Source organism: Vipera ursinii, assembly GCF_947247035.1.
Source record: "Vipera ursinii genome assembly, chromosome: 3".
Lineage (NCBI taxonomy): Eukaryota > Metazoa > Chordata > Lepidosauria > Squamata > Viperidae > Vipera > Vipera ursinii.
Window position 1 is genome coordinate 2950484 of NC_139516.1, and position 27920 is coordinate 2978403.

At 45.1% G+C, this 27920-nt stretch overlaps 1 protein-coding gene across 7 annotated transcripts in view; it reads left to right on the forward strand.

Annotated features, from left to right (window-relative positions):
• The window catches only part of RBCK1 (RANBP2-type and C3HC4-type zinc finger containing 1), a 34178-nt gene that overhangs the window by 3910 nt on the left and 2348 nt on the right, over nucleotides 1-27920 (forward strand). For 2 of the 7 annotated variants that reach the window (XM_083360886.1, XM_083360889.1), the window contains exons 2-14: nucleotides 2878-3103; nucleotides 4661-4772; nucleotides 5465-5513; nucleotides 6484-6628; nucleotides 7815-7908; nucleotides 13975-14173; nucleotides 15184-15353; nucleotides 16934-17107; nucleotides 18587-18747; nucleotides 20536-20647; nucleotides 22381-22560; nucleotides 24765-24863; nucleotides 26405-26548. In XM_083360886.1, the coding sequence (XP_083217012.1) occupies nucleotides 5492-5513; nucleotides 6484-6628; nucleotides 7815-7908; nucleotides 13975-14173; nucleotides 15184-15353; nucleotides 16934-17107; nucleotides 18587-18747; nucleotides 20536-20647; nucleotides 22381-22560; nucleotides 24765-24863; nucleotides 26405-26548 (1500 nt within the window). In that variant the 5' untranslated portion in view covers nucleotides 2878-3103; nucleotides 4661-4772; nucleotides 5465-5491. Of the gene's footprint in view, nucleotides 1-2877; nucleotides 3104-4660; nucleotides 4773-5464; nucleotides 5514-6483; nucleotides 6629-7814; nucleotides 7909-13974; nucleotides 14174-15183; nucleotides 15354-16933; nucleotides 17108-18586; nucleotides 18748-20535; nucleotides 20648-22380; nucleotides 22842-24764; nucleotides 24864-26404; nucleotides 26549-27920 lie in introns of those variants that run through there. The other 5 variants (XM_083360887.1, XM_083360890.1, XM_083360891.1 and 2 more) reach the window with 5 other exon arrangements.

A 27920-nucleotide genomic window follows, 5' to 3' on the forward strand; every position in this document is an offset into this window, starting at 1 on the left:
GAATAGTGTAGAACGGAACTTTAGAGTAGAACAGAATAGAATAAAATAAACTGATTGTAGAATAGAATAGAATAGAATAGAATAGAATAGAATAGAATAGAATAGAATAGAATAGAATAATAACAGAACAAATAGAATAGAATAGAATAGAATAGAATAGAATAGAATAGAATAGAATAGAATAGAATAGAATAGAATAGAATAGAATAGAATAGAATAGAATATCTCAACCTGTGGTCCATGGACCCCTGTGAGGACGCAATGTCATCAAGGGGGTCTGCGAAAGCTTGAAGATTTAAATCTTGAGTTAAGTCTTGGGGGTCTGTGATCCTGGTTATTTCCTTGCAGACGTTTCATGACCCAACCAGGTAACATCATCAGTGCTAGAAGGGAGGAGGAGAAGGAGGAGGAGAAAGAGGAGGAAGAGGAGGAGGAGGAATATGACTGTGGGGTCCTTGGTGCTGCCTGAGCTTGGTTATTTCCTTGCAGACGTTTCATGACCCAACCAGGTAACATCATCAGTGCAGGGGAATGTGGGATTTGTTCCCATTTGTTTGCCTGGACAGTGTTGATGGAGGTGTGATCTTCTTGATCAGGGGGTCTTCCAACTTGGCCCTTTGATGACTGGTGGACCTCAACTCCCAGAATTCCTCAGCCAGGCATGCCCCTGATCTTGATAGTTCCTTGATGAAGACTCTTGGTTTCTGCTTGGTTGTTTGTCTGGTGTTAATCCATGCTTATCTAGCCGTTGGCTGCGGGAGAGGCTGTGCCGCGGTCTTTTCGTTTCCTTCTTGTTTTTTTTTATGGTTTGTTTTGAACGGAGTCTTAGCGGTGTAAATTTCTACGTGTCTTATGAACTTCAGACTTATAAAACTTCTGAGTTTTTTCTCGGTTCCGTATTCTGGGTGTGGTTTTCTTCCGTCAGACATTTCCTGGTACAACTGTTGACTCTTTACTAAGTACTTGCAAACAGTGCATGAAAAGAGTCAGCTGAGCATCCACTCAAAGGATGGTGTTTTTTTTTTAACATTGGATCCTGAAAAATGAAACTTTTGGCGTTTTTGCACAAGGAGAAAAGGTGCAAACTCGTACTGAGTGTAACTGTATATTTTTTTCTCTCCGGGGTTTCGTGTGCTTCAATTTTAGCTGGAAACTCAACTCTTCTCTTTGGCTTGGAAACTTCGGCTAGCAATTGATTCGTTTTATTTATCTTTATTGATTTAGAGAATTTACACAGCCGCCAACTCCCTTTCGGTAACTCTAGGCGGCTTTCGCAAAATAATAAAAGAATATAAAAAAAGAGTTTATCATTATTAAGAGGTGATCGCCGATGTCCCTTTGTTTCTTGGGAGCGATTTTATTGATTTTCTTTTCGTTCATCCCCGACGGAGGGTCAGTGGGTGGGCTTGTGTCCTTCTCACGGTATTGAACACACTTGAGTTGTAGTTGCCTGGGACCTTTCCAAAGAGATTTTCAGGTCCTGCAGATGCAGGCAGTCCTCTACTTACAACAGTTCGTTTAGCGACCGTTGGAAGTTACAGTGACACTGGGGAAAAAAAAGGTGACATGACTGTTTTTCACACCACCATTGCAGCGTCCCCATGATCACGTGATTAGAACTCAGAGGCTTGGCAACTGGCACGTACTTACGACGGTCGCAGTGTCCCCCCCCCGGGGTCACGTGATCCCCTTTTGCGACCTTCTGACAAGCAAAATCAATGGGGAAGCCAGATTCAATTAACAACCGGGTGGCTAACTTAACAACTTCAGGGCTAGAAGGGAATAGGGTGTGCAGAGAGGAGGAGGAGAAGGAGGAATGTGGGGTCCTTGGTGATCTCTGAGCTTGGTTGTTTTCTTGCAGACGTTTTATCACCCAACTAGGGAACATCAGTGTTAGAAGGGAAGGAGGTTTGAAGAGAGGAGGAGGAGAAGGAGGAGGAGGAGAAGGAGGAGGAGGAGGAGGAGAAGAAGAAGAAGAAGAAGAAGAAGAAGAAGAAGAAGAAGAAGAAGAAGAAGAAGAAGAAGAAGAAGAGGAGGAGGAGGAGGAGGAGGAGGAGGAGGAGGAGGAGGAGGAGGAGGAGGAGGACTGTGAGGTCCTTGGTGCTCTCTGAGCTGGGTGGTTTTCTTGCAGATGTTTCATGACCCAACTAGGGAACATCAATGTTAGAAGGGAGTGAGGTTTGAGGAGGAGGAGGAGGAGGAGGAGGAGGAGGAGGAGGAGGAGGAGGAGGAGGAGGAGGAGAAGAGCTGTGTGGTGCTTGGTGCGCTCTGAGCTGGGTGGTTTTTTTGCAGACATTTCATGACCCAACTAGGGAACATCATCAGAGCTAGAAGGGAGGAAGATTTAATCTCTGTTTGTATATAGCTAGTCCTTGGCTTACAACAGTTCATTTAGTGACCATTCAAAGTTACAACGGCAGTGAAAAAAATGACGATCTTTTACTCTTATGGCTGTTGCAGCCTCCCCGTGGTCCCATGATCAACATTTCAGACGATCGGCAATGGACTCACATTTACGACGGTCGCTGGGGTCGCTTGATCCCCTTCTGCGGCCTCCTGACCAGCAAAGTCAATGGGGGAAGCCAGATTCACTGAACAACCACGTTAATCATTTAACAACAGGGCTCCACTTAAACAACCGTGGCGAGGAAGGTCGTAAAACGGGGCGGGGAAAAAAACAGCCGTCTTGCTTAGCGACAGAAAAGCTGGGCTCGGGTGACCGGGATGTTGCTATGGGATGTAAGGGGGAGGGGAACAGTCATAAAAGTCACTTTTACAGAGCTGTTGTGACTTTGAACGGTCGCTAAACGAACCGTCGTAAATCAAGGTCTCTCTGTAATTGGTTTCCATACATTCCTTGTTGCTCTCTTCTTGTAGATTGGAAGTCGCCACGCGAGACAAGTCACGGCTGGGCTGCAGCTGCACAAAATGCCGTTTGAGGCTGAAGCAACGGAAGTCGGAGTCACAAGCCGGAGGAAGTGAAAAGTGCTTGCTTGGTGTTTCGGCGGTTGCCGCCTGGAGTCCTGGGTTCGGTTTCAGCCTTTTAAGGAGGATTCAGAGCATCTGAAACAGGTGAAGAGAAGCGCCCCGACACCAAATCCAGGTAGCCCTGAAACTTATCACCGTTTTGTTTAGCGACCGTTTGAAGTTAACGACGACACTGGAAAAAGTGACCCGTGACCGTTTTTTTCACGCTTGCAGCCGTGGCGGCGACCCCGCGGCCCCGTGATCAAAATTCAAACGCTTGGCAACTGGCATGTAGTTAGGACGGTTGCCGCATCCCGGGGTCCTCTGATCCCTTTTTGCGACCATCTGACATGTAAAGTCAATGGGGAAGCCGGATTCGCTTAACAACCGTGTTCTTAACTCAACCAAAGTAGCGATTCACTTAATGATGGTGGCGGGAAAGGTCGTAAAATGGGGCAAAATTCATTTAGACCCTGAAAAGCGGAAGTAAGCAATTGACTACCTGTGGAGTTCAGCCATGATGGCTGGCGCAGGAATTCTGGGAGTTGAAGTCCACAGGTCGTAATGGGGGCCCGTAGTTGCCCACTCTGTCTTAAAGGGACAGGCCAACAGCATGGCTAGCTTAGGAATTCTGGGAGTTGAAGTCCACAGGTCATAAAGTGGGATGTAGCTGCCCACCCGTGTCTTAAAGGGACAGGCCAACAGCATGGCTGGCTCAGGAATTCTGGGAGTTGAAGTCCACAGGTTGTAAAGGGGGCCGTGGTTGCCTACTCTTGTCTTAAAGGGACAGGCCAACAGCATGGCTGGCTCAGGAATTCTGGGAGTTGAAGTCCACAGGTTGTAAAGGGGGGGCGTGGTTGCCTACTCTTGTCTTAAAGGGACAGGCCAACAGCATGGCTGGCTCAGGAATTCTGGGAATTGAAGTCCACGGGTCATAAAGGGAGCTGTAGTTGCCCACTCTTATCTTAAAGGGACAGGCTAACAGCATGGCTGGCTCAGGAATTCTGGGAGTTGAAGTCCACAGGTCATAAAGGGGGCCGTGGTTGTCCACCCCTGCTCTCTGAAGACACCAGGAAGGAAACAGTCCTGTTTAAACTTCAGCAAAGGAAATTGAGAATATAATACAGGTAGTCATGTACAAGTGAGTGGTTATTTATTGGCTGTTTGGAGTTACAACAGACCCTCCCAAAAAAGCTACTTACAACCCAGATTCAAAGTTCTGAGCGTTTTCCCCAATGTGCCATTTGGACACATGGCAGCTGGCCCATATTTATATGCATTTGCAGCGTCCCACAGTTACAGAACCACAATTTACAACTTCTTTGCCGTGAACCCGCATTTAATTGCCGTTTTCGGGCCAAAAACGCCCCTTGTGCCGTGTCCCGCAGTCACATGACCTCGATTTATGACTTCCTTGATGGAAATGGACTTTTACTTTCAATTTCCATCCAAAAGTGCCCATTGTGGACAATAGGTTCACTTCAACGTCCGGAGTGTTCCCTTAACGACCTGCGCCAAAAGGTCATAAAATTAGGCCGGCCACATGACGATCCGCTTAATGACCAGCACGGGTCCCACAACCGTCCTTTCAGGGGTTACAAGTGTCACGAGTGTCCCTTGTGGTCGTAAGTCAAGGACTTAACACCTGGAAGGATGTTCGGACCAAATCCAGATGGGGTTTTTCTTCTTTCAGAACGCAGGACTCAGAAACGTGGATTGAAGTGGCTGAAAGGAAGAGGTTCTCGTTCAATGTCGAAAAACACTTTGGGTCAGCTGGGGAGGTAGTGACCCACAGAGGCGGTGAGGTTGGTGTCTTGAAGATGCTTCCCTTTGGGTCCCTGCCCGCAGCAGAAAAGTCGCCTTGGGGCCTAAATTGCAGGATGGGATGGGATGGGATAGGATACAACTAGAATAGAGGCGTTGTTTCTCAGTCTTGGCGACTTTAAGATAGGTGGACTTCAACTTTGCTCCTGGGGAATTCTGGGACTCGAAGTCTACGCATCTGCTAGAGTCGCCTTACAACAGAAAAACGAAGAGATGGAAGGGACGCTGGAGGTAGAATGGAATGGAGTGGAAGGGAAGGGAAAGGAATGGGAATAGGAATAGGAATAGAATAGACTAAGAAATAGAATAGAATAGAATAGAATAGAATAGAATAGAATAGAATAGAATAGAATAGAATAGAATAGAAATAAGAATAGAATAGAAATAAGAATAGAATAGAATAGAATAGAATAGAATAGAATAGAATAGAATAGAATAGAATAGAATAGTTGGAAGGGACTTTGGAGGTCTTCTAGTCCAGCCCTCTGCTCAAGTGGAAGATCCTGTCCCATTCCAGACAAGGGTCTGTCCAGTCTCTTCTTCAAAACGTCTTCCAATCTTTGGGCCCCTGGGGCCGAAATTCCTTGGGGCCGGAAAGGCTTGTTCGTGAGGATGGGGTTGGGGTTGGGTCGGTCCTGCCCATCCTCAGGGCTCCTCCTTCTCTGTGTTTCAGGAGTCCAGGGGGCTGAACGTGTGGCTGATGGAGGAGGCAATAAGGAAAGGTGAGTTTGCAGGCGCATGGGGTGGGCACCCAACAGGTGGGGAGGTGGGCCAAGGAAACTGAAATGGCCAGCCAGGACGGTCTCTGGGACGCTCCTTGCTGAAATGGAGCAGAAATAAGGGGATTTTTCTTCCCATTGGCTAATACTGTAAAAAGGCATATTTTAAAATAGCCGAAATAGACCTTTTTTTTCCACTTTGAGCCTTCAGGTCAGTCTTGATTCCTGGTGATTACCTGGGCAGGTCCCTGAAGTATCGGCAACTCCTTCCTTCCTTCCTTCCTTCCTTCCTTCCTCCCTCCCTCCCTCCCTCCCTCCCTCCCTCCTTTCTTTCCTTCCATCTCTTTTTCCTTCCTTCCTTCCTCCCTCCTTTCCTTCCATCTCTTTTTCCTTCCTTCCCCTTTCCTTCCTTCCTTCCCCTTCTTCCTTCCTTCCCTCCCTTCTTTCTTCCTTTCTCTCTTTCCTTCCTTCCCCTTTTTTCTTCCCTCCCTCCCTCCCTCCCTCCCTCCCTTCTTTCTTCTTCTTCTCTCTCTCCTTCCTGCCTCGCTTCCTCCCCTCCCTTCTTCCTTCCTTCCTTTTTTTCCTCTCTCTCTCTCTCCTTCCTTCCTTCCCCCTTCCTTCTTTGCTTCCTCCCTCCCTCCTAGCGCTCACTGTCTCCTGGTGATTGTCCCAAAGTCACCCAAATCGGCTTTTATGCCAAAGGGAGGTCTAGAATCCATAGTTCCCTAGCCACTACCCCCAAACTGCCTTTCCCTCCACCAAACACAGAACGGGCCTAAAGAAACAGGCCGAAGCCTGGCATTTGGGTGGCGACGTTCCGAAGCCCCTTGGGGGCTCCTGTGCCTGGATATCTCCCTTAGTGGGAGCTCGAGGTGCAGCCATCGGCACCTGCCCACGGAAATGGCTCCCAGGTTGCCGAGCGGTATCGTGTGGCAAGGAGTTCCACCGCCAAATTGTCTCCTCTCCTCCTCAGCTGAGCAGCAAGCCCTGAGGCTGGCGGAGGCGATCCGAGACGGGGAGGAAGAGATTGCCCAGCGCTGCGCCAGCTGGCTGGCTGAGCACCGTGTCCCCGTCAGGGTGCAGCTGGAACCAGACGCCTATCCGGGGCAGGACATCAGGTGATGCTCTAGGAGGCGATGTGGTGCTGAGTGCGAATCTCAAGACAGCCTGATTCTCCTGGAGGTCCCTCTAAGCATCCCAACCTTTGAGAAACGGGAAGGAAGGATCCCATCTGCGGCTTCTAAGCCCCCGTGGCACTCTCAGCATTGGGTTTCCCGTCACTTTGTGGCAGGGAACTGAGATGTTGCTGCCAGCCCTGCAAGGTAGACCAGGCCGAGAAGCATGGTAAGGAGTCCAGGAAAGCTGCTTTATTGGATACAGGAAGTCCTCGACTTGCAACAGCTTGACTGCCTCTTCTTTGGGGCAGCCCCTGAGATATTGGAAGGCTGCTATCCTGTCCCCCCTCGCCCTTCTCCCAATTCCAGCAACCGTTCCTTATATGTTTTAGCCTCCAGTCCCCTGATCATCTTCGTTGCTAGATGATCATCGTTGGTGCTAGACAGATGATCTCGTATCCCCCCCGCTCTGTTGAGGGAGAGCTGTTCAATTTTGTCAAAGATAAACAAGAAAGTCCAGTTGCTTCGTAAAAAAACACCTGGAATACTGCATCCAGTTTTGGTCACCACGATGTAAAAAAGATGTTGAGACTCTAGAAAGAGTGCAGAGAAGAGCAACAAAGATGGAGCCTAAAACATATAAGGAACGGTTGCTGGAATTGGGGATGTCTAGTTTAATGAAGAGAAGGACGAGGGGTGACATGATAGCAGTGTTCCAATATCTCAGGGGCTGCCCCAAAGAAGAAGGAGTCAAGCTCTTCTCCAAAGCGCCCGAAGGCAGGACAAGAAGCAATGGATGGAAGTTCCATCAAGGAGAGAAGCAACCTAGAACTAAGGAGAAACTTCCTGACAGTTAGAACAATTAACCAGTGGAACCACCTGCCTCCAGAAGTGGTGAATGCTCCAACACTGGAAGTTTTTAAGAAGAGACTGGCCAGCCATTTGTCTGAAATGGTATAGGGTTTCCTGCCTGAGCAGGGGGTTGGACTAGATGACCTCCAAGGTCCCTTCCAACTTCTTATTATTATTACGTGCACCTTTGGGATGGAGAAAGAACGTTCAGGAACATGAATGGGCTCAGAAGAAGCATCTTGAGATGAGGACCCCTGGTCTTGGCACGGAGAAGGCAGTGAGTTTTGGGGTCAGACCTAGTGAGGGACCTTCTCATGATAACTTTTCCTTCTTCCAGGCTCTGGGTGGGCGTGGAAGATGCTCAGATGATCACCAAGCCCATCTTTCTGAAGGTCCAGCCATCCATGACTATGGCGTCCCTCAAAGACATGGTAGGAACTGCTTAGAAATACATTTAGGGTTGGAGAGGATGAGTAAAAAAATAGACTTATTTTTGCTAGGAATAATAGGAGCTAATTATGAGAAAGACATCTAATCCTGCACGTATTAGCGGCAGCAGGAATTTGATTTGCCCAACATTGGAAAAATGAAAACTTACCAACTGAAGCAGTATTAATTAATAAAAAATTTTGAACGTGCAGAAATGGATAGATTGACTTCAAAGATTAAAGAGAAAGAAGACTCCATGTGCTTTAGAACACGGGATGATTTCTATCAATGGCTAGAAAGACGAGTTGGAGAGAAAGGAACGTGATATTAATTTTGAATATAGATTAGCAAGAAGAAGGCTATTGAGTGATGAATTAACATATTGTTTATGATAATTAACTATATTATTGTTAGTTAAATACATGTACCCAGACATTATGCTGTTTGCTAAATATTTAAAGTGTTATTTGGAAAAACCCCAACCCTAAACCCGACCCCACCTTACTCCTAACCCCTATAAAAACTAATAAAATCTATCTATCTATCTATCTATCTATCTATCTATCTATCTATCTATCTATCCTATCATCTATATCTATCTATATATATCTATCTCTATATCTATCATTATCTATATATCATCTGTCTATCTCTATATATCTATATCTATATCTATCTATCTATCTATCTATCTATCTATCTATCTATCTATCTGTCCATGGAGTCGCGATGGGTCAGACACGACTTCACAGCTAAAAACATCCATCCATCCATCCATCTATCTATCTATCTATCTATCTATCTGTTAAGGAATTTTATTTGTGCAGAGGTCTCCTTGTGCTAACAAAGAGTTGCACAGACAAGGAATGGTACTGAGTAGAAAAAGTCACACAAGAATACACTGAGTTATAAAAACAAAAAGTAGTTTACTTTTGAGGTGGTGTAAGAACAAAAATGCACAGTCGAAAAATAAACAGTCCAAGTCATAAACAATAGCAACAGTCCAAAGAGTAATCCAAAACTACAAAGTCTTCTTACCGGTCCAGAGGTCAATACACAGTTCAGGTTACAACAGTAGTAAACCAACAGCAGAGCAAAAACAGTAACAGTAGAGATCAGTGAATTCAGAGAGAGAGAAAAACTACGCTCCTAGCTTCCTCTTATGGCCATGAGAACACTTACACACCCATTGGCCAATTAACATCTTAAAGACATAGCATTATGGTTAATATATTTTCAACCCAACATTGTAGGCTAACACCATATGCCTAACATTCTCCCCTTTGGGTAGAATAATATATAACTCTTACAATCTTATGCACATTCTTTCACAATTAGCATTGTGTTTCACAGCACTTTGTACCTTCGTAAAATGGTCTGCAATATTTACATCAGATGGGCAATACTCTAGCTGTATTAATTTATCTTTGACACATTGTCTGACATTTAAATAACGAAGATCAGTATGTTTAGATCTTGTTCTTACTGCAGCATTATTAGCCATCTTTATTGCAGCTTGATTGTCCTCATACACAATGAATGGATCATTTACATTTAAACCCATATCTAACAATAATTGTTTGTACACTAGCAGTTCTGTACATAACACTGATAGACATGAAAATTCAGCCTCCATTGTAGATAAGCTTATGTGTTTTTGTCTAATAGACTTCCATCCAATCAAAGAATCACCCAACATTATAGCCAACCCTGAGGTAGATTTACGACTGCTTGTATCAGAGGCAAAACTCGCATCTGCATATGCTGTGAGGATTAACTCACGATTTGGCTCTAAATATAACGAGTAGTGAATAGTCTGTTTCAGATACCTTAATACTCGTTTAGCTGATTGCCAATGTCTAACAGTTGGATTATTGTTGTACCTAGCTAATTGATTTACACAGTAAGAAATATCAGGTCTAGTCCAATTACTAAGATACATAAGACTTCCTATCAAAGATTAGTACATAGTCTTATCAAATACAGGACTCTCAACATTAGTGTCCTTAAAATCCATAGCCATCGGAGTTTTTGCTGGTTTACACATTTCCATATTGTATCTCTTTAATAACTGAGATATTTTACTGGCTTGCGACACCTTAAAACCCCTATTTGTTTTCACAATATCTAACCCCAAATAGTGGCTTATTTCTCCAAGATTTCTAATTGTGAATTTATTTTCCAATCTTGAAATGATAGTTTGTGCTTCTAACTCAGTTTTTGTTATTATTGCTATATCATCTGTGAATAATAAAAGAAAAGATAATGCTCCGTTGTGTTCTCTTCTAAACAAACAAGGATCAGCATTACTGGCTACAAAACCTAATGCACTTAACTCATTAACTATACATTTGTTCCACTCATAGCCTGATTGTTTCAATCCATAGAGGCTTTTCTTTAATTCCCAACAATCATGGTCTCTATCATTGGTCAATCCTGGTGGTATTCTTAAATAAATAGTATGCTGCAATGGAGCATGTAAATATGCAGTTTCAACATCTACATGATTAACCATATATTGGTTTTTAGCCGCCCATACTAAAGCTGCTCTTAAAGTAGTTGACCTTAGACTGGGTGCAAATACTTCGTCATAATCCTCAGTAGTTTGGGCAAAACCTTGTGCAACCAAACGTGCCTTATGGGTTATAGTTCCATCTACACCCCTCTTTATCTTATATATCCATTTACAACCTATAGCTTGCTCACCAGGTGGCAGTTTTGCTTTCACATAAACCTTAAGATCCCGCAAAGACTTCAACTCCCTGTTCATTGCAGCTTTCCATGATGCCTGTTCCTTTTCAGGATACATCCTAATCTCATCATAGTTAGATGGCTCTACACTAACTTGACATATTATACTAGCTTCATAGCGATCAGGTGGATGTCTAATGCGCGTTGAACGCCAAGGAATTACAGGGCTTTGAATTTCAGTCTCCTTTCCTTCCTCTGTTTCATCTTTTATCTCCCCTATCTCCTCTTCATCTTTTATAGGAGATGTATTATCATTGCTAGTTACGTTATCAGAGGAGTCCTCAAACACTAGAGGATCAGTATTAACAGTTTCTTGCTCTAACCTATCCCAACCAACGTGCTCAAGGAATTTTGCACTCGCACTAATATATACATTAGTTGTGCCTTGTTCCCAGAAACGATAGGATCTATGGTTAGCTTCATAACCTACAAAGTATAATTGCCTAGCCCTATGTTGGCCTTTACTCCTGAGTTGTGCAGGAATGTGGACCCAAGCTGGGGTGCCAAACGTGTGCAGGTAATCAAGGTTTGGTCTTCTACCATGCCATATAGTATATGGTATTTTACCAGTAGAAGTATTAACAACTAAATTCAGAACATGGTTTGCACATTTTGCTGCCTCCCCCCACAGTCTATCTGTTAAGCCAGAATCTTTTAACATGGTTCTAATCATGGCTTGTAACGTTTGCCCACGTCTCTCAACAAAAGCATTATGTTGAGGCCTATATGGGGCTGAACGTTTATGCTCAATGCCAGCTGATTCTAGCATATCAACAAAACGCTTATTTGTAAATTCAGTACCATTATCAGTGATTATGCACTGAACCTTTCTCTTTGTTTTTCTCTCCACAAACTTCAGCCAGTTTGCAAATTGTTGGAAAGTGTCTGCCTTTGACTTAAGCAGATAACAAAAACCATAACGAGAGTAATGGTCCAAGATACTTAAAATATAACATGATCCTCCTAAACTTGGTTTCATGGGTCCAATTAAGTCAGCAAACACAACTTCCAAAGGAACAGTTGTTTTGAAGCCGTTTATCCTGTTTGCCGGACTTGCCTTACTCTTTTCCTGATTACAGGCATTGCAATTCAAATACTTACTACATGGCTTCAGTTTAATTCCCTCTACTAACTCAACTGTTTTACGTAGTGAGTTAAAGTTTACATGCCCTAACCGCCTATGCAATAAATGTATACATTCATCATGTGGCTTCTTGTTCTCACATATTGAGTTAGCTTTAACTGTACTAACCTGGTTACTTGTGAGAACGAATAAACCATTTTTCAAATTAGCAGTTACACAGGTTCCATTCCTCTCAATAGTGCATTGCTCCCCTCTGAATGTTACCACAAACCCAACCTTAACCAATTCCCTTACAGATAACAGGTTGAATCTTAGTTTAGGTATATATAACATAGGTAACTGTTCATCAATGCATGGACAATAGGAATTACCTTCACCAGAGGCCTTCATCCTCCAACCGTTGGCTAGTGAAACATATTGGTTGCTGTTTTTCATATTAATAAACCTATCCTTCACTTTAGTAATGCATTGTGAAGCCCCACTATCAACAACCCACAATTCATTGTTTCTGGATGTTGATTCATCAGAAATAGCTAAACCAATGCCCTTCTTAGCCTTTCCATTGCTATTTACATTCTGTTTTCTACCCTTTCTACAGAATTTGGCTATATGCCCTCTAGCCCCACAAGAAAAACATTTCTTGACGTTGTAAGCAGTGGTGAATGGCTGCTCCTCTCGTGGCTGTGTCTCTCTCAGCTGGTCTCTGTCACGCCTTCTTCTGGACTCTTCCAGCAGTCTCCCAGTAATGTTAGTCAATGTCAGTTCCTCTCTGGTCAGGACTTCCAAAGAAGAAACATACTCATCATAACTCTCATCCAAAGATGACAGAATAATGTAGACCTGATGCAACTCTGAAAAAATCAGCTCCTTTTCATGAAGCTCTTGAAAAGCTGCCTTCATGTAATTTAAATGGGTCAGCATATCTCCATTCTTCTGCAGACGAGCCCTAAACAGCTTACGTGTAAGGTGTATATGTGCACCCACACTGTCACGAACATAAAGCCTTCGCAAAACATCCCAACACCTAGCAGCAGACTCCTCACCACGAATATGGACAAGCTGCTGGTCATTCAGTGTTAGTCCAATAATGCAAAGAGCTTTCTCATTTCTACGTTTAAAGTTGTCTAACTTCTTTACATCCTCTTCATCATCTGGATCCCAAGCAGTAGTATCTGGTGGGTTATTAACAACAGACCATAGTCCTTCCTTGCGCAAAAGCAAGCAGCATTTCGTGGACCAGGAAACATAGTTTGTCCCATCCAACCGGGTTATCCAGGAGATGCCTGACAACAGTTCCTGTGCCATTTTACACCAAAAATAACTAACACAAACTCAGCTAGGAATACTGTGTGTACTAACTCTCAGTACAGGCCTGGGCCCATAACCAGTGTTAAGGAATTTTATTTGTGCAGAGGTCTCCTTGTGCTAACAAAGAGTTGCACAGACAAGGAATGGTACTGAGTAGAAAAAGTCACACAAGAATACACTGAGTTATAAAAACAAAAAGTAGTTTACTTTTGAGGTGGTGTAAGAACAAAAATGCACAGTCGAAAAATAAACAGTCCAAGTCATAAACAATAGCAACAGTCCAAAGAGTAATCCAAAACTACAAAGTCTTCTTACCGGTCCAGAGGTCAATACACAGTTCAGGTTACAACAGTAGTAAACCAACAGCAGAGCAAAAACAGTAACAGTAGAGATCAGTGAATTCAGAGAGAGAGAAAAACTACGCTCCTAGCTTCCTCTTATGGCCATGAGAACACTTACACACCCATTGGCCAATTAACATCTTAAAGACATAGCATTATGGTTAATATATTTTCAACCCAACATTGTAGGCTAACACCATATGCCTAACACTATCTATCTATCTATCTATCTATCTATCTATCTTTACAGTATATCTATCTATATCTATATGTCTGTCTGTCTGTCTGTCTGTCTGTCTGTCTGTCTAGATAGATAGATAGATAGATAGATAGATAGATAGATAGATAGATAGATAGATAGATAGATAGATAGATAAAAGACATGGTAGGAACTGCCAGGCAAAAGTTGGGTGGGCTTGGAGGACAAGGGACATCATCTCATGAAGGGGTCTTCCTGGAATTCTGCATCCTGTTCCTTTTCAGGAGAAGTTAGGGACCTCTGGGTTTTCCCACGGCAACGATGGGGAAGTAGAGGCAGACGTCTCAGGCGGGTTTCCTACAGCTGCCTTTTGTCTCCTGATCAGGTGCACCTCCATTACGGCTTCCATCCCAGCATCCAGAGGTGGGTGGTTGGACGGCGCCTGCCGCAGGACCACGAGACCCTCCACTACCATGGCATCCAGCGGGACGGCGACAAGGCCTACCTCTACTTAATGTCCGCCAAGGCCGAGAAGCTGAGCAAAGAAACGGCGGAGCTGGACCACGAACGCAGGCAGCTAGAAGGTGAGCGGGTCCCAAGGGGCACCAGAGGTGGGGGGTTGGGTGGCAGGCTGGCCGGAAGGACCCAGCTACGGGTGGTCCTCCAGGAGGGCCGCGACTTGTGGCGGTCGTAAAGTGGGTCGCTCACGTGATCGTCCCATTTTTATGGTCTTTTTTTTGCAGAGGTCAGTAAGTGAACCCCCTGCGGTTGTTAACTGAATGCTGTAGTCATTAAGTGAAGCAATGGATTTTTCTGGCCACGTTTTTTGCCAAACACTGGAAGTGAATATTGGTTTTCAGCAAAAATTTATTTTTTATTTATTCAATTTATATAAATGTCGTAAAGCTTGGTCACGTGACTGTGGGATGCTACGAATAGCCATAAATGGGGCTGATTCGTCTCCCTCCCTCTCTTCCTTTCTTTTCTCATTCCTTCCTTTCTGCCCCTTTCTTCCTCCCTCCCTCCCTTCCTTCTTTCATCTCTCCCTTTCCTTCCTTCCTTCCTTCCTTTGTGCCCCTCCCTCCCTCCCTCCCTCCCTCCCTTCCTTCCTTCCTTCCTTCCTTCCTTCCTTCCTTCCTTCCTTCCTTCCTTCCTTCCTTCCTTCCTTCCTTCCTTCCTTTACCTGTTTATGCAGGTAGTCCTCGACTTAGCAACGGTTTCTTTTGTGACCATTCCAAGTTACAGTTGCACTGAAAAAAGTGACTTAGGGCCGTTCTGAACACAGCCGTTGCACATCCCCAGGGTCACATCCCCTTTTGGCACCTTCTGACAAGCAAAGCCAGGCTCGCTTTACAGCCGTGTTACTAACTTAACTTCTGCAGTAATTCACTTAACAACGGTGGCAAGAAAGGTCCTAGAAGGGGGCAAAATTCACTGAACGACTGCCTCGCTTAGCGACAGAAATTTGGGGCTCACTTGGGGTCATAGGTCACGGGCTGCCTGTGGTCTTTCAAACTACCAAGTACCATTCCGTTTTAAAAGTTCTCCACCCCTCCTGATGGCCTCCCTTTGCCCCCTTGTGACTTGTCGTCAGAGCTAGGCATTAAAGAAGGGCTCCTGCTGCCTCGGGGAACCGGCGACTCGGCCTCCTTAGGCTCCTCGGCCTCCTTGGGCTTGTCGACGCCAATGGAGCCCTCCCTGACGTTGGATGTGTGCGAGGAAGGCAGCGGCCCTGGGCTGACCCTCCCAGTTGAGCCCGCAAAGGTAGGAGACTTGCAAAGAAAGTGGGTGCGTGGGAGAGGTTAAGAAGAGGACACACACAAAAGCCAAATGTGGGTCACGGCTGTCCTAAAGTCCGTTCCCAGGAGGCAACTGGACTTCCTTCCTTTTTCCTTGAGTACGTTTCACTTCTCATCCAGGAAGCTTCTTCAGTTCTGGCTGAATATTGGAAAGTCATCTGGTCGTTAGTACTCTCTCTGAGAGTCGTTCAGGCTGTTTAGAGGTTTAACCTGCGCCCTTAGGGTCATCTGAATAGCGCAAATGGGTGTGGAGCCTTCTGGGACCTGCGGAAAGGACTGTGTGGTAGACTGGAGATGATGATGATGATGATGATGATGATGGTAGTAGTAGTAGTAGTAATAATTATTATTATTAATAATAATAATATATCTGTAATACCATCAAACATCCACATCTGCCTATCCCAGGTCCTTGGTAAGGACTCGATAGGACTTGGTAAGGACTTCTCAAAACAAAACGTAAGAGCAGAGATTAATCATCCAGTTTTGGTCACCACGATTTAAAAAAGATGTTAAGACTCTAAAAAGAGTGCAGAGAAGAGCAACAAAGATGATCAGGGGACTGGAGGCTAAAACCTATAAGGAATGGTTGCTGGAATTGGATAGGCCTAGTCCAAAGGTAGGCAACCTGGGCTCTTTTATGACTCGTGGACTTCAACTCCCAGAATTCCTGAGCCAGCCACGCTGAGGGAAAAGGGAGAGGTTTCCATGCTTAGCCATGCTGGCTCAGGAATTCTGGGAGTTGAAGTCCATGAGTCATGAAGGGGCCATAGTTCCCCCATGCTGGCACAGGAATTCTGGGAGTTGAAGTCCACAAGTCATGAGGGGGCCATAGTCCCCCCATGCTGGCTCAGGAATTCTGGGAGTTGAAGTCCACAAGTCATGAGGGGGCCATAGTTCCCCCATGCTGGCTCAGGAATTCTGGGAGTTGAAGTCCACGAGTCTTAAAAGAGCCAAGGTTGCTTACCCCTGGTCTAGTCTAATGAAGGCAAGGACTAGGGGTGACAGGATAGCAGTGTTCCAGTATCTGAGGGGCTGCCACAAAGAGGAGGGGGTCAACCTGTTCTCCAAAGCACCTGAAGGCAGGACAAGAAGCAACGGATGGAAATTAATCAAGGAGAGAAGCAACCTAGAATTAAGGACAAATTTTCTGCCAGTGAGAACAATTAATCAGTGGAACGGTTTCGCTCCAGAAATCGTGATGCTCTTAACACTGGAGGTTTTTAAGGAGGGACTGGACAACCGTTTGTCTGAAACGGTATAGGGTTTCTCACTTGAGTAGAGGGTTGGACTGGATCTCCAAAGTCCCTTCCAACTGTTATTCAGTGGCTTCCCTCCAGAACCTTTGGGTGATCTTATCAGTGGAGATTTTTAAGAAGAGACTGGGCAGCCGTTTGTCAGGAACAGCATAGGCTCTCCTGCTCAAGCACGGGGTTGGACTAGATGACCTCCAAGGTCCCTTCCAACTCTGTTACTCTTAAGAAGGGTTGCCCTGTAGACTCCCCTCATCCCTTTGCTTTCCCACATGCCCGGGTGGCTTCCTAGGTTGGCTGGGAGTGCCCGAGTTGTACGTTTATCAACAAACCGTCCCGTCCCGGCTGCGAAATGTGCTGCAGCGAACGACCCCTGAATTACGTCATCCCGGAAGACTATGAGCTGGATGCAGAGGAGCGGGAATGGCGCCAAAGGGAACTGGAGGCCACACGCCAGTACAAGCAGGTGAGGGGTGGAGCTTGCCAGCCACACCTGGGTGGGGGGGATTGATCTGAAGAGCCCTGGTGGCGCAGTGGTTAGAAGGCAGCATTGCAGGCTGACTCTGCCCACTGCCGGGAGTTCGATCCTGACCGGCTCAAAGTCGACTCAGCCTTCCTTCCTTCCGAGGTCGGTAAAATGAGGACCCAGATTGTTGGGGGGCAAGAGGCTGACTCTGTAAACCGCTTGGAGAGGGCTGTGCTGCCCTGTGAAGGGCTATCCAGGTGGTCCTCGACTTAACGACCACAATTTAAAGTCCCAAGACAGTGGTTAAATGGGTTTTGTCCCATTTTACGACCTTTCTTGCCTCAGCTGCTAAGCGAATCGTTCACCCGGTTATGAAGTGAATCCGGCTTCCCTCCTGGACTTTGCTTGTCAGCAGGTCGCAGAAGGGGATCACGTGACCCTGGGACACTGTGACCGTCATAAATATGAGTCAGTTGCCAAGCATCCACATTTGTATCACGTGACCGCAGGGAGGCTGCAGCGCTTGCAAGTGTGAAAAACGGGTCCTAAGGCCTTTTTTTTTCAGTGCTATCATAACTTCAAACGGTCACTAAGTGAATTGTTGTAAGTCGAGGACTACCTGTAGTGTATGAATTCAGCCTGATCGTTATTGGCTGGAGAAGAGAATAGCCCATGGCCTTTTCAGACTTCGTAGGCAATTTAGGTCATAAAAGGCACTAGAACAGAACAGAATAGAATAGAATAGAATAGAATATATGGAGTGGAGTGGAATGGAATAGAATAGAACAGAACACAAAATAGAATAGAATATATAGAATAGAATGGAATAGAAAATAGACTAGAGTAGAGTAGAAAATAGAACAGAATACAAAATAGAATAGAAGATAGAATAAAATATAGAATAGAATAGAATATATAGAATAGAATAAAATAGAAAATAGACTAGACTAGACAAGACTACAGTAGAATAGAATAGAATAGAAAATAGAATAAAATAAAGAATAGAATAGAAAATTGGAATGGAATGGAATGGAACGGAACGGAACAGAATAGAATTAGAATAGAATAGAATAGAACAGAACAGAATAGAATAGAATAGAAAATAGAATATATTAGAATAGAATAGAATAAAAAATAAAGAATAGAATAGAATAGAACAACAGAATATATGGAATGGAATAGAACAGAAAATGGAATAGAAAATAGAATAGAATATATAAAATAGAATGGAATAGAATAGAAAATGAGTAGAGTAGAAAATAGAATAAAATAAAAAATAGTATAGAACAGAATAGAATAGAGTAGAATAGAATAGAATAGAATAGAATAGAATAGAATAGAATAGAATAGAATAGAATAGAATAGAATAGAACAGAATAGAACAGAACAGAACAGAATAGAATAGAATATCCTTATTGTCATTGTGTAATTAAAAGCCACACAGATAAGAAAATCCCTCCCATCTCTCTTTGGTTACAGGTGGAAGAAGAGGAGAAAGAGAGAAACTATAAGCAACTCCTGGAGTGGGATAACCAGAATTTGGTGTTTTCTGAGGAAGCCATTCAGTGCCCGATCTGCTTCATGAACCTGGAGCCTGGGGAGGGCGTGACCCTCCGGGAATGTCTCCATTCCTTCTGCAAGTAAGCCTTGGCTCCAAAACCTGCTCAGGATTTATTATCTTGTCCTGTTATAAGGCAGAGGATGACACCTGGATGATGGCCTTAGAAGACATCTAAGATGGGTTTATAGAACTGGTCTCCCTGGCATGGGGACTGCTAGTTTCTACCTCTGTGACATCGCAATGGTCTCAGGAGGCATCTAAGGTGGTTTATGTAACTGGTCACCCTAGCATGGGAATTGCTAGTTCTTATTTTGGTGGTCTCTTGATGGTCTTAAGAGACATCTAAGATGGGTTTCCATAACTGGTCTCTCTAGTATTGGAATTGCTAGTTCCTACCTCAGTGATATCTTCATAGTCTTAGGAGACATCTAAGATGGGTTTCCATAACTGGTCTCCCTAGCATGGGAATTGCTAGTTCTTATTTTGGTGATGTCTTGACGGTCTTAGGAGACATCTAAGGTGGGTTTCCATAACTGGTCTCCCTAGCATGGGAATTGGTAGTTCTTATTTTGGTGATGTCTTGACGGTCTTAGGAGACATCTAAGGTGGGTTTCCATAACTGGTCTCCCTAGCACGGGAATTGGTAGTTCTTATTTTGGTGATGTCTTGACGGTCTTAGGAGACATCTAAGATGGGTTTCCATAGCTAGTCTCCCTAGCATGGGAATTGCTAGTTCTTATTTTGGTGATGTCTTGACGGTCTTAGGAGACATCTAAGGTGGGTTTCCATAACTGGTCTCCCTAGCACGGGAATTGGTAGTTCTTATTTTGGTGATGTCTTGACGGTCTTAGGAGACATCTAAGGTGGGTTTCCATAACTGGTCTCCCTAGCATGGGAATTGCTAGTTCTTATTTTGGTGATTTGATGATACCACTCTAATGGCAGAAAGTGAAGAGGAACTAAAGAGCCTCTTGTTGCGAGTGAAGAAGGAGAGTGCAAAACTTGGGTTGAAACTAAACATTAAGAAAACCAAGATCATGGCATCTGGCCCTCTCAATTCCTGGCAAATAGATGGGGAAGAAATGGAGGTAGTGACAGATTTTATTTTCCTGGGCTCCAAGATCACTGCAGATGGGGACTGTAGTCAAGAAATTAAAAGACGCTTGCTCCTCGGGAGGAAAGCCATGGCAAATCTAGACAGCACACTAAAAAGCAGAGACATCACCCTATCAACAAAAGTGCGTATAGTCAAGGCTATGGTCTTCCCAGTTGCAATGTATGGCAGTGAAAGCTGGACCATAAGAAAGGCTGAGTGCCAAAGAATTAAGGCCTTTGAACTCTGGTGCTGGAGAAGACTCCTGCGAGTCCCTTGGACTGCAAGGCGATCAAACCGGTCAGTCCTAGAGGAGATCAACCCTGACTGCTCTTTAGAAGGCCAAATCCTGAAGCTAAAACTCAAATACTTTGGCCACCTAATGAGAAGGAAGGACTCACTGGAGAAGAGCCTCATGCTGGGAAAGATGGAGGGCGAGAGAAGAAGGGGACGACAGAGAAGGAGGTGGCTGGATGGAGTCACTGAAGCAGGAGGCCTGAGCTTAAATGGACTCCAGAAGATGGTAGAGGACAGGAAGGCCTGGAGGAACGTTGTCCATAGGATCGCGATGGGTCGGACACGACTTCGCAACTAACAACAACATTTTGGTGATCTCTTGACGGTCTTAGGAGACATATAAGATGGGTTTCCATAACTGGTCACTCTAGTATTGGAATTGCTAGTTCTTACCTCAGTGGTATCTGGATGGTTTAGGAGACAGCTAAATTCAGAGCTATTGATGATCTGTTCTGTACTTTCTCCCTGCACCCTCAGAGACTGCTTGAGGGGGACCATCCTCAACAGCCCAGAACCGGAGGTCAAATGCCCCTACATGGACAATAATTACTCCTGTCCCTGGCAGATGCTGGACCGCGAGATCAAAGCGGTGAGTATCCAAATGGATCTCCAAACCAGCCTTTCGTCCCCACTTCTACTCTTAACATTCCTCATCACTGCCCCGGAAGAGAAGAGCTGTGGCTTTCCAGTGGATAGCCACCCTTAGGCCCAACACACAAATGGTGAAGGATGCTGGGGCTGGTAGTTCGGCAACATCTGGAGCAGTGTCTCCTGACCACTTAGGTTGAAGAACATATTTGGAATTTTGATCATACACTGGGCAGGGGGGTGGGGGTTGCTCTCAGAAAATGTTGGACACAGCAGATATAATCACAGGAGACAGATAGACCAGTTTGACAAACTCTCAGATTATTTTGAAAACAAAATATGTCTGTCTTTCTGTCTGTCTAATCTATATCTAACCCTTCTATCCATCCGTCTCTCTTGTCATCTAACTTTCTATGTCTAGAATCTATCTGATCTACAGTATTGTATATCTATCATTTATCTTTCAATTAGCTATCACGTGTACCTATGTATCAATTTATCCATCCGTTTCTTTCACCTGTATCTTCTATCTCTATCATCTATTTATCTTTATTGATCTAATTGCTATCATCTGTCCATCCATCCATCCATCCATCCATCCAATCCATCCATATCTATCTATCTATCTATCTATCTATCTATCTATCTATCTATCTATCTATCTATCTATCTATCTATCTCTATCATCTATCCATCCATGTCTGTCTGTCTGTCTGCCTGCCTGCCTGCCTGTCTATCTTATCTATCTATCTATCTATCTATCTATCTATCTATCTATCTATCTATCTATCTATCTATCTATCTATCTATCTATCTATCTATCTATCATCTCTAATCATCTATCTCTGTCAATATATCCATCCATCCATCTATATCTCTATTTCTAATCATCTATCTCTTATCAATATTTCATCTATATATCTATCCATCTATCTATCTATCTATCGTTATTTATATATGCCCTGTGAACCGCCCTGAGTCCCTAGGGAGAAGGACGGTATACAAATTAAATAAAACCTAAAACCTAAACCTATCATCTATCTCATCTATCATCTCTAATCATCTGTCTCTATCAATATATCTGTCTATCCATCCATCTGTATCATCTCTATCTCTCTATTTCTAATCATCTCTATCAATATTTCTATCTATCTATCTATCCTTCCATCTCTATCGTCCATCACTGTTTCTAATCTTCTATCTCTATCAATATTACTATCCTCTATATCTATCTAATCTATCTATCTTATGTATCTATGTTATCTATCTACATCTAATGTATCTATGTTTATCTCTATCATCTCTATTTCTAATCATCTGTCTCTATCAATATATCTATCCCCCCCCCCTCTCTCTCATCGAGTGCTGGTTTTTACCAAAGCGTATCATAAAACGTGGTCATGTGACCCTGGGATGCCTCAAACAGCCATAAAGGAAGGCCGGTCACATGACTGAGGCTATTAGAACTTTTTATCAGACTTATAAGTGGCCTTTTTCAGCTCGATCATAATTTTGACCAGGTCGCTAAGCAACCAGGTTGTAAGTCAAGGACTCCCTCTATCTTCCTCCTGCTGTGGGTTCCACAGGCTAAAGTTTCATGAAACGATTGTCCCAGCAGATTTTCCCTCTTTGAGGAGGAGGAGGAGGAGGAGGAGGAGGAGGAGGAGGAGGAGGAGGAGGAGTTGGAACACCCGACGAAGGTCTTCTCTAAATTCTTCTCCATTTCACCCGCAGCTACTAACGGAGGAAGAATATCAGCACTTTCTGGACTTGGGAATGTCCATCGCTGAGAATCGTAGCCGGTCCAGTTTCCACTGCAAAACCACAGACTGCCGGGGTTGGTGCTTCTACGAAGACGACGTCAACGAGTTCTACTGCCCGGTGTGCCACAAACTGAACTGCCTGCTGTGTCAGGTGAGGCGTGTCTCATCTTTGGATCGGGCACCACGCCGGTCCCGCGCAGAAGGACTTAGCCCTTAGACTGATATACCTCTTCACAGCGCTTTACAGCCCTCTCTAAGCGGTTTACAGAGTCGGCATATTGGGGGGAGGGGGGCGGCAACAATCTGGGTCCTCATTTTACCGACCTCAGAAGGATGGGTGGCTGAGTCAACCTTCAGCCGGTCAGGATCGAACTGATGGCAGTCAAAAGAATTAGCCTGCAATACTGCATCCTAACCACTGCACCAGAGAAGGAAAGGAAAAGGAGGGAGAGAGGGAGGGAGGAAAGAAAGAAAGAAAAAGAAAGAAGCAAGGAAGGAAGGAAGGAAGGAAGGAAGGAAGGAAGGAAGGAAGGAAGGAAGGAAGGAAGGAAGGAAGGAAAATAATGCAATAGCGCTTAGACTTATATACCTCTTCACAGTGCTTTGCCGCCCTTTCTAAGTAGTTTACAGAGTCAGCCTATTGGGGGGGGAAGGCAACAATCTGGGTCCTCATTTTACCGACCTCGGAAGGATGGAAAGCTGAGTCAACCTTTGAGCCAGTGAGGATCAAACTGCTGGCAGCCGGCAGTCAGCAGAAGTAGCCTGCAGTACCTCATTCTAACCACAGCGCCACCAGTGTTGTTCGAGTTAGTAACGTTTCTCAGGTAGCCAAGAAAAACCAAGTGTACAGGTACAAAGTAGGTGAAACTTGGCTCAGCTGTGATCCTATGAGAGGGACCTTGGCATCCTAGTGGACGATCACTTCAACATGAGCCGGCCGTGTGCGGCATCAGCCAAAAAAAAAGCCAGTGCAATCCTTGGCTGCCTAAACAGAGGCATAGAATCAAAATCCCCCGAAGTATTAGTAGCGCTTTATAAAGCCTTAGTAAGGCCACACCTGGAATCCTGCATCCAGTTTTGCTCACCACATCACACAAAAAGATGTTGAGACTTTGAAAGAAATGCAGAGAAGAGCAACTGGGATGATTTAAAGACTTAAAACGTTGCAGGAACTGGGCCTAGACAATCTAGAGAAAAGAAGGACTAAGGGGGATATGATAGCAGTCTTGTAGTATTTGAGGGGCTGCCACAAAGAGGAGGGGGGGTCAACCTATCCTCCAAAGCACCAGAGGGCAGGACAAGAAGCAATGGATGGAATACTAATGACAGAGAAAAGCAATTTGGAATTAAAGAAGAAAGTTCCTAACAGTGAGAACAATTAACCCGTGGAACGACTTGCCTTCAGAAGTCGTTGGTGCTCCATCACTGGGGTTTTTTCCAAAAATAAACTAGACAACCATTTGACCAGGATGGTATAAGGTCTCCTGCCTTGAGGAGGGTGGGGTTGGACTAGAAGACCTCCAAGGTCCCTTTCAAACCCATTATTCTATCTTCTATAGCAGAGAACCCCAATCTTTCCGGATTTGAGGACTGGTCAGGGGAGGGGGGAGAAAGAGGATGGTTCTCTGCAAGTGGCTGGTGAGCGCATCAGCGCGCCACTATTTGAGCAAGCACTGGGCACGCACGTCCACTGCTCACACGACTGGAGCACGCGCCAACGAGCTTGCCTGTCACACGCCCAAGTGGGGATGTGCGCAAATGTGCTCACTCACCCTCCGCTTCTGCGACCCGGTTCCAAACGGCTCAGGGCCCAGTTAGCGGGGGTTGGGGACCCCTGTTCTATATGGAAAATGTGGAGGTGCGCCACCTCCTGTTGGGAATCTCCGCGCGGATTCTTTTATGGACGGAAAAAATTGTCCTTGCGAGTGCATTCTCGTGGGAAAAGATCGCAGTCGTGATCCTTCTGGCTTGGGCGACATAGGATCCCTCTCTCTCTCTCTCTGCTTACTCTGAATCTGGGAATCTGTGCCCTAATGCAAAGGTCCCCAACCTGGGCCACGGATGCTACCGGTCCCTGTCTTGTTAGGAACCGCGTCACGCAAGTGCGGAGCGATCGAGCAAAGCTTCATCTGCGCATATGTGGGATCTATGTGGTGCACGAAACCGTCCTTTCCCCTCCCCCCCGATCCCGGTCCGTGGAACAATTGCCTTCCACGGAACCGGTCCACGTTGCCAGAAAGATTGGAACCCCTGCCCTGAGGGGTGGATTAGTGGCAGAGCTGTGCTGAGGGAGGGTCCGTTCAAGCCGACCTTGGTTTGATGATGGATGATGTCATGTTTCCCCCCCCCCCACAGGCTATTCACGAAAACATGAACTGCAAGGAATACCAGGATGATCTCCAGATCCGGGCGCAGAACGACCACGCGGCCCAACAGACCACGGAGATGCTGCTGGTGAGAACGGCAGAGTGGCCGGGAGCGGTTTTATTACTGAATAAGAGAATTTATAGGGGGGCCCGACTCCCGGATAATTCCGGGTGGCTGGAGAAATAAAACCGCGATCCCAAAAGCCAGGGAACCCCCACCTTGGCTGGTGACGAGAAACCAGCCACGTGAGGAACTCTCGTGGAAACCACGGGTTCCCAGACCCACAGGCAAAAAACCAGGTCTTTGGGGCCTTTTGAAAGAGCGTCGAGATGGGGTGGGGGTGGGCAATTTTATTTCTGCAGGAGGGAGCTACCACAGAGAAGGCCTTTCTTCTTGGCCCCACCAGACGGACCTCTTTAGCAGAGGCGGCCACCTGTAACATCCCCTGCTTGCCCACTCTGGTGGGTTGGGTAGATATAAATGCAGACCCTAACTCTAATCCTAACTTGTAGAAAAAGCCCCTTCCCTCCGGGGTCTGTCTATCGTCTGTCTGTCTGTCTAATCCAGGGGTAGGCAACCTCGGCTCTTTTATGACTCATGGACTTCAACTCCCAGAATTCCTGAGTCAGTCCATGAGTCATAAAAGAGCCGAGCTTGCCTACCCCTGGTCTAATCTAATCTCTGTCTCTCTCTGTCCATCCCTCTGTCATTCTATCCTAACCCTAAGCCCAGGGGTAGGCAACCTTGGCTCTTTTACGATTTGTGGACTTCAACTCCCAGAATTCCTGAGCCAGCCATGCTGAGGGGAGAGGGAGAGGTTTCCAAGCTGAGCCATGCTGGCTCAGGAATTCTGGGAGTTGAAGTCCACCAGTCATGAGGGGGGCCGTAGTTCCCCCATGCTGGCTCAGAAATTCTGGGAGTTGAAGTCCACGAGTCTTAAAAGAGCCAAGGTCGCCTACCCCTGCCCTAGACCTATCATCTCTCTCAATCATCTATCAATATATCTATTTAATCTCTATCATCTATCTGTATTATCTCTCTCTCTCTTTCGCCCATTTATTATTTTTTATACACAACTCAAGGCAGCAACTATTCCTAACAGTCCTTCCTCCTCCTATTTTCCCCACAACAACAACCCTGTGAGGTGCGTTGGGCTGAGAGAGAGAAACTGTTTCAGTCACCCAGCCGGCTTTCATGCCTAAGGTGGGACTAGAACTCACCATCTCCTGGTGATTGGCCCAAAGTCACCCAGCTGGCTTTCATGCTTAAAGCAGTACTAGAACTCACCGTCTCCTGGAGATTGGCCCAGTCACCCAGCCGGCTTTCATGCTTAAAGCAGTACTAGAACTCACCGTCTCCAGGGGATTGGCCCAAAGTCACCCAGCCGGCTTTCATGCTTAAAGCAGTACTAGAACTCACTGTCTCCTGGTGATTGGCTGAAAGTCACCCAGCAGGCCTTCATGCCTAAGGCGGGACTAGAACTCACTGTCTCCCAGTTTCTAGCCTGGTGCCTTAAGCACTAAACCAAACTAGGACTCTTATCAACCCTTTCCTCTCCCTCCTGGTGCCACGAGGAAGAGGCGGGCACGTGGTCTGGCTGTTTGGGGCAGCTCTGCTCCCTTTTTCAGAGACTGGTGAGGAATGGGGAGGCCATGTACTGCCCCACCTGCAGGATCATCGTGCAGAAGAAGGATGGCTGCGACTGGATCCGTTGCACCGTCTGCCACACGGAGATTTGCTGGGTGACCAAAGGACCACGCTGGGGACCAGCTGTATGTATTGACGGAGGGTAGAGACCAAGGTGCCCCTGGCACCTGCCTTTGGGAATAATAAGATGCATCCTGCATATTGCAGAGGATTGGATTAGATCAGGGTTTCTCAATCTCAGCCACTTTTAAGATGGGTGGACTTCAACTCCCAGAATCCCCCAGCCGGTTGGCATTGAAAAATATCCCAGACGCTGAAGTTACAGCAGGAGTTCTCAAACCTGGCCACTTTTAAGACTTGTGGACTTCAACTCCCACAATCCCCCAGTCGGTTATGCCGGCTGGGGAATTCTGGGAGTTGAAGTCCAGTTGTTTTAGTTGCCAAAGTTGAAAAAAAAATCATTCTGGGAGTTGAATTTCACCCATCTTAAAGTCGCCAGGATTTGAGATCCAGACCCACAATCTCGTGATCCAAAATTCAGACACTTGGCACCTGACTCATATTTATGACAGTTGCAGTGTCCTGGGGTGTGCGTATATGTGTGTCACGCGATTCCCCCCTTTTGCGACCATCGGACAATCAAAATCAATGGGGAAGCCAGATTCACTTAACAACCGTGTGTCTAAGTTAACAACTGCGGCGATTCACTTAACTTAGCAAATGTCTCACTTTGCGACATAAATTTTGGGCTCAATTGTGGTCGTAAGTCGAGGACTGCCTGTACAAAGCCCACCGAATAGCAAAAAGAACAGTATCTATATCTATATATATGTCTATATCTCTATGTCTATGTCTATCTCTCTATCTCTATGTATACATTCTCTCTCTCTCTCTCTAGATATAGGTACATATAATTTTTTATAATCACATGCTTATTTTATCAGCAATATATTGTCTGGGTTCCAACACATAACTTACTAATACATATTAAGTTCCTTTCTCTCTACCTCATTTTTCTAGTCATTGATAAATGGTATCCCATGTCCTAAAATAAACCGAATCTGCTTTTTCTTTCATTTTCAATGTCAGTCTATCCATTTCTGCACAATATAAGATTTTAATTAAATCTTCTTATGTTGGTAGATCTTCATTTTTCCAATGTTGAGCGAATACAATTCTTGCTGCAGTTAATATATGTAGAATTAAAATATATACACTCTCATAATTTCCTACGATTATGCCTAACAAAAATAATTCTGGCTTAAAATCTATAAGTGATTTAGTCATTTTCTCTAACCGTGTGTGGATTCTTAACCAGAAAATTTTAGCTTTAGAGCATGCTCACCAAAGATGGTAATAAGTGCCTGGTTTTTGTTTACATTTGCAACAATTGGTTGATATATTTTTAAATATATTTTTAAACATTCCCCCCCACCCCGCAATTTATGTCTAATGGAAGCAGCTGGCCTTGGGACAACCCATGAGGTCCCATTGGGT